Raw genomic sequence first — 7,436 nt, 5'->3', positions numbered from 1 at the left:
CACACACACACACACACACTCATACACTCGCTCACACTCACACAGACACACACACTCACACACACACACACACACACACTCATACACATAGACACACACTCATACACACACTAAACCCCACATTCGCGGCTCATACGTGTGTGTTTGTACTGCAGGTGGGCGGTGTGTGTGAGTGTCAGCACAACACGGCTGGCGTGAACTGTGAGCGATGTGACGACCTCCACAATGACCTTCCCTGGAGACCTGCGGAGAACGGAAACACACACACCTGCAAACGTACGGCTGCTCACACACACTGCACTGCATGTGACGATTCAGCGGCCAGTGTTGGGAGTAACGCATTACCACACACACACACACACACACACACACTCACACACACACATGATGATGATGCTGATGCTGATGAAGGTGTGTGTGTGTCGCAGGCTGTCTGTGTAGCGCGGCTGGCTCTTTGAACGGCGGTCAGTATGACGCTCAGACGGGAGCGTGTGTGTGTAAACCAAACGTTGAAGGCGAACGCTGTGACCGATGCAAAGCTGGATACTACAACCTCAACGCCAACAACCCTCTGGGCTGCTCCAGTGAGTCTCCCCTGACCCTTGACCCCTGACCTCAAGCAGAGAGATAGTCTGTTCCAGTTACACACACACACACTCACACACATACACTAACACACACACACACAATCACACACACACTCACACACACTCTCTCTCACACACACACCCACACACTCACACAATCACACGAACGCTGTGACCGATGCAAAGCTGGATACTACAACCTCCCAACCAACAACCCTCTGGGCTGCTCCAGTGAGTCTCCCCTGACCCTTGACCCCTGACCTCAAGCAGAGAGATAGTCTGTTCCAGTTATTAAGCATTCAAATAAACTAAACAAAAAAACACTGAAATTGATCAATTTTAAATAAATAAAAACGAATTATTGAAAATATGTAAAATATTAAATAATATAAAATTAATATTATTTCATTATTTAATGAAATATATAAAAAATATTACATTATATTAAACAAAAGCAAAACAGATACATATTAAATGATGAAAAAATAATGATAATAAATAAAAGTAAAAAAGATGCTAAAGTAAAAGATGAAGTGAATGTATTCCAACTGTGTTTTTCATGTGTGTGTGTGTGTAGAGTGCTCTTGTAGTCCAGACAGCTCTGTCAGCGGTGTGTGTGATCAGCTGACGGGTCAGTGCGAGTGTCGCCCTCATGTGGAGGGTTTGTCATGTGACCGCTGTGCTGTGGGTTACTGGAACCCGTCATCGCCCTACGGCTGCCAGCCGTGTAACTGTGACCCCGTCAACGCCCGCAGCGCCACCTGTGACCAGGTACATGCAATCACACACATGGTCACATGACCACACATACATCACATGATCACATGTCCACACACACCATCACGTGATCACATGACCACACACACCATCACGTGATCACATGACCACACACACATCACACGATCACATGATCACATACACCATCACATGACCACATACATCACATGACCACACACATCATCACATGATCACATGACCACACACACCATCACATGACCACACACCATCATATGATCACATGACCACACACACCATCACGTGATCACATGACCACACACACATCACACGATCACATGATCACATACACCATCACATGACCACATACATCACATGACCACACACACATCACATGATCACATGATCACATACACCATCACATGATCACATGACATCATCACATGATCACATGACCGCACACACCATCACATGATCACATGACCACACACCATCATATGATCACATGACCACACACACCATCACATGACCCCACATACATCATACTAGGTGCGTTCGACTTGAAGCACGGCTACAGACGGCAGTCAACGAGAGTAGCCGTTTGCAGTCGGGGGCGGAATTGAAAACGGAGCCGTCAAGCCGGACACTTTCTGCTCCCGTTAGTGACGCTCGCGCGGTGTTTGCATACTCTATCACAGATTAAGTGAATTAAATGCAATTATTTGTCAAATATACAGACGTTTCAGAAACGTTTTCATGAGCAACAGAAATATACTGATTATATACGGCTTAATACATCGCCATCTGTTAAAGTTCAACGTAAATATATACTATTTAAATACTAATAAAGTGGGGGAATATATGCTTTCATCAGTGTTTTATGATAAACGTGACTCAATATAATATTGCAACTACAGTAAAAAAAGCTTTTACTGTTCTAAAAACACAGATTTGTGGCTATTATTGGAATTGAAAAGGTTAGAATAAACCCGAAACACGCGTGATCGTTGTCATGCGGTGAATCTGGCCAATCGTGAAACGGCTGTGTCGTCATCAACGCTACTGCAGTCGCTCTGGAGAAACTATCGGAACGCTCTCGCGGTGCTTTGATGCCACACATGACAGTGACGTGGCGTCGGCGCCGTCTCAAGTCGGACAAAATTACTAACCGGCATGCACTGCTTCAAGTCAGATTGCAATCGGTCTGTGCAGTGCTGCATGAAGTCGAACGCACCTATTATCACACACCATCACATGATCACATGATGTGATTCTTACGTGTGTTTCCTGTGGTTCAGCGCACAGGTCAGTGTCTGTGTCGCCCGGGCATCGGGGGCCGGACCTGCAGCGGTTGTCCTGACAACACGTACGGAGATCCTCTGATTGGCTGCAGACGTGAGTGTTTCCTGCCCACACAAACAAATTATGAATAAATAAATACACTTCAATTAAGCATAAAAAGTTAATAAAAACAATAAATCAATATTACAAGAATAAAAAAATCAATAATACAGAACGTTGATTGGTTTCTTGTTCTTTCCTCTCAGCGTGTGACTGCGACCCGTCGGGCACGGAGTCGGGCAGCTGTGACAAACGCACAGGCGCGTGTCTCTGTAAACCGGGCGTAACCGGCGCCCGCTGCGACGCCTGCAGCCGTGGCTACTGCGCCAGTTTCCCAGAATGCCCAGCGTGTCCGTCCTGCTTCTTCAGCATGAATGGGCATCTGCAGCAGCTCACGCTGACGCTGGAGCGACTCTCGAACCAGCTGATCCTGTCCGGCGGCAGACCGACCTCCAGCGACGCCAGCCACAGGATCCGCACGCTGATGGATGCCCTGAGACGCCTGCAGGAGACCGTGAGCGTCCCGCCGCAGTCCAGCCGCGCACTGACTGACGCCCTGCAGAGACTCAACCAGATCAGGTACAACATCACCATCAGACCGACTCGCTGCTCACTGACCATCTGTCAAAATTATCACAGTAAAGAACAATTAAGAATTCTCAAATATGAAATAGTCAAAATAAGAGACCAAATAATAAATAATACTTAAAATATATGTATACATATATGTATATACACACGTAAATATTAAATGAATAATAAATTAATAAATATGACATTGGCGATATAAAAATGTTTAAATTGTAAACATTAAATCTAAATGTTATAAGTAAATATTAAATTAAATGCAAAATTAAATGTAAGTATTATAAGTAATTATAATAAGCAATTATGAGAAATAAAGTCTCAGTTAAGAGTAATATAAATTCCAAAATTATGAAAAAGTCAACATTTTGAGAAATAAAATTGCAGTTGGGAAATATAAAGCCGATTATCGGTGCCGATATTAAGCATTTTTATGGTTATCGGGATTGGTGATTTTCAAAACCGATTTGCCGATAAATTAATTGAAAGGCATTTAAATAATTTTTTGTCAGATTTTTTTTTTGTCAAGGTCTTGTTATTCTTAATTTTGACATTAGTTTTCATTTTTACACCAGACATATATATCGTTTTAAAATATTGGTTATCGGTCTACTTGATCTGTAATAATCGGCATCGGCTGTAAGTATTATAAGTAATTATAATAAGCAATTATGAGAAATAAAGTCTCAGTTAAGAGTAATATAAATTCCAAAATTATGAAAAAGTCAACATTTTGAGAAATAAAATTGCAGTTGGGAAATATAAAGCCGATTATCGGTGCCGATATTAAGCATTTTTATGGTTATCGGGATTGGTGATTTTCAAAACCGATTTGCCGATAAATTAATTGAAAGGCATTTAAATAATTTTTTGTCAGATTTTTTTTTTGTCAAGGTCTTGTTATTCTTAATTTTGACATTAGTTTTCATTTTTACACCAGACATATATATCGGTTTAAAATATTGGTTATCAGTCTACTTGATCTGTAATAATCGGCATCGGCCCTGAAAACGACATATCGGTCGACCCCTAATAAAGATGTCAACATTGAGACCAAATGGTAATAAATTTAATTAAATTTCACATAGAAATATTAAATAAAACATAAATGAATAAAAATTTAATATAAATGGCTAAATTGTGGGAAAATAAAGTTAAAATTATGAAAAAGTCAAAATTGACACTTAATAATAATAATAATAATAATAATAAATAATTTTAAACTGCACTTTTACAAATTAAATAAATAATAGATTAACAAACCATGACAAATAATAAATATTAAATTGCAATAACTAAATATTAAATATTAAATAATGAAATATGAATATTATATATTATAAATAGGTAAATATTAAATGAATACAAATAGAGTAATACAAATTAAATTAAGAAACAAATATAACAGCCAAAATTATTAAAAAGATAAATAAAAAAGCTAAAAGTATGAGTAAAATGATAAAAAAATAAAATCACAATTGGGAAATATAAAAATGCAATTATGAGAAACAGAAAAAGTCAAATTATGAAAAAAGAATAATTATAAGTAATAATAATAATTAAACGAATAATAAAACATGAAATTATCAAGCTAAATAAAACTATTTATTAAATGTTAACATTACTAGAACTTTATAATAAACCTAAAAATTATATTTAAAAAAAAAAAGTCCAAATAGAAATTGTGAAATTTAAAGATGCAGTTTGCAGTGAAAATTAGGAGAAATAAAAAATTTTTCTAAATAATGAGAATTTGAGACATAAAGTAAGTGTACAAAAGCAAAATGAAACTGCGTAAACTGATGTGTATAAATGACAACAGAGTTCAACTCTTTCTTCAGACTGAAGCTGCATTGCGAGTGAGTTGTGTTTGTTTAAACACTCTTGCAGGTCTCAGCTGAATGGTTTGACTGAGGATCTGGCATCGCAGCCGAGGGACGGTGATATTGATCGCAGTCTGGACGACCTGCAGGCACTTCTGTCGTCTCTGCGTCTGGAATATTTCACCAAGAGAGACGCTTTCACTAACACCGCTGGATCCAACAACGCCAGTGCGTGTGCAGCGCCCATCTTTATTAGCGTCAGATTCCTCAGTATGACCTCTAATGAAAAACCTCTCATTCTCAGGCACCTTCTACGCCATCCAGAAGTCGTACGAAAAGTCGACAGACGCCGTCAAACGAGCCGACGCTGCTAAAGACACGCTGAAGAAGTCAGAGGGCCTGCGTGAAAACGCCTTGAGTGACCTGAGAGACGTGCAGCCCGGAAACAATATAGACCTGGAGAAACTCAAGAAGGATCTGGCAACCCGGCCGAATCTGACGCCCACCGCAAACAAGGTGAGAGAGCTTGCACGTGATTGGCTGAGCAGAAGTGTTGGTTTTCCAGCAGATGGGGTCAGTAACGTTGTGTTCATTAGGTGTGCGGCGGCGATCGCGTGGATTCCTGCACTCCGGAGCGCTGTGCTGGCGATCTGTGTCCTCCTGATGGAACGCCCCCTTGTGGAGCGGAGGAGCCCTGCGCCGGAGCGCTGCCCAACGCCAACAAAGCCTTCCAGAACGCCGACGAGGTGAAGGCCAAACTACAGGATCTCAACAACAAGATCACGCAAGCAGCTGCACAGGTACCACAACACATTCACAATAATTAAATTAAAAATAAGAAAATTATAATATTATAAAGAAACAAAATGTATTAAATTAAAAGTCAAAATTACGAGAAATAAAAAAAAGTTATGGAAAATATGAAAAAGTCCAAATATAGACCTAATAATTATTAACTAAAATTAAATTGCACATATAAATATTAAACAAATAATAATGAATCAAATGTGACATAAATAAATAAATAGAAAACATCTTTTTTTAAAAAGCCAGAATTATGAGAAATAAAATTGCAATTTGGAAATATAAAGAAATTATGAGAAATAAATATTCAAAATAAAGCCTTTTTTTTTAAAGTCATGATTATAAAAAAATATCGAAACTGAAATATTACAAATAATAGCAAATAAGTAATAAAAGTAAATTCATAAAAAATCTAAAAGACAAACATTACATATAAATATAATAATATTCTAAATATAATTTAGAATATTATAATCTTTAAATATTAAAATAGGGCAAAATTATGAAAAGGACACAATTACGGAAAATAAAATTGAAATAGTGAAATATAAAGATGGTACGACCACACACAACTAGCTAGTAAGACTAATTAGACTAGTCAATTAAAATTTTACAATGACTTTAAACCAAACACACCTTCTGAAACACAGATACAGGAAGCTGAAGATTCGGCCAATAGGGTGAGACTGTCCACAGATGAGCTGGCCAATCAGATCAAGCAGGTGCAAGCCGACGTGGATGAAGACCTGAAGGACACCAAAGACTTCATAAACAATCTCAGAGACTTCCTGTCAGGTGGGTTTTTACTTTACTTTGCCATACTGCACACTGCCAAGTATATACTATGAATGTTTTAGTCTCTGGAAGCGGTTCGGCAGTCGTTCACACTGGAGTCGGCTGTTGTTTTGTGTCTCAGAGCCTCATTCAGACCCGGATGAGGTGCAGCGGGTGTGCGAGGCCGTTCTGGATGCTCAGGTTCCTCTGAGCGTGGAGAAGCTGAAGCAGAAGCTGAAGGAGCTGCAGGATCTGGCGTCTTCACTGCCAGACAGCAGCAGAGTCCTGGAGAACAGCAAAGAGCAGCTGGAGAACGCCAGACAGCTGCTGGAGGAGGCTAACAACACACGGTACACAGCACACGCTAACGACATACTAACAGCACACGGTACACAACACACGCTAACAACACACGGTACACAACACACGCTAACAACACACGGTACACAGCACACGCTAACGACATACTAACAGCACACGGTACACAACACACGCTAACAACACACGGTACACAACACACGCTAACAACACACGGTACACAGCACACGCTAACGACATACTAACAGCACACGGTACACAACACACGCTAACAACACACGGTACACAACACACGCTAACAACACACGGTACACAACACACGCTAACAACACAAGGTACAAAGCACACGCTAACAACACACGGTACACAACACACGCTAACAACACACGGTACACAGCACACGCTAACGACATACTAACAGCACACGGTACACAACACACGCTAACAACACAAGGTACAACGCACACGC

The 7,436-nt window shown here is 39.9% G+C and overlaps 1 protein-coding gene across 1 annotated transcript in view; it reads left to right on the top strand.

The window, feature by feature from the left end:
• lamb3 (laminin subunit beta 3) overlaps window positions 1-7,436 on the top strand; it is a 24,864-nt gene that overhangs the window by 14,204 nt on the left and 3,224 nt on the right. Inside the window, exons 9-18 of the mRNA XM_016515649.1 lie at window positions 156-338; window positions 413-584; window positions 1,165-1,358; window positions 2,621-2,717; window positions 2,870-3,242; window positions 5,139-5,299; window positions 5,376-5,587; window positions 5,668-5,871; window positions 6,526-6,670; window positions 6,792-6,999. Coding sequence (XP_016371135.1) covers window positions 156-338; window positions 413-584; window positions 1,165-1,358; window positions 2,621-2,717; window positions 2,870-3,242; window positions 5,139-5,299; window positions 5,376-5,587; window positions 5,668-5,871; window positions 6,526-6,670; window positions 6,792-6,999 — 1,949 coding nt within the window. The remainder of the gene's footprint in view (window positions 1-155; window positions 339-412; window positions 585-1,164; window positions 1,359-2,620; window positions 2,718-2,869; window positions 3,243-5,138; window positions 5,300-5,375; window positions 5,588-5,667; window positions 5,872-6,525; window positions 6,671-6,791; window positions 7,000-7,436) is intronic.

The sequence above is a fragment of the Sinocyclocheilus rhinocerous genome, unplaced genomic scaffold (genome assembly GCF_001515625.1).
Source record: "Sinocyclocheilus rhinocerous isolate Xijiao unplaced genomic scaffold, SAMN03320098_v1.1 scaffold1649, whole genome shotgun sequence".
NCBI classification, from domain to species: Eukaryota; Metazoa; Chordata; class Actinopteri; order Cypriniformes; family Cyprinidae; genus Sinocyclocheilus; species Sinocyclocheilus rhinocerous.
This window is presented reverse-complemented; position numbering and strand designations above follow the sequence as displayed.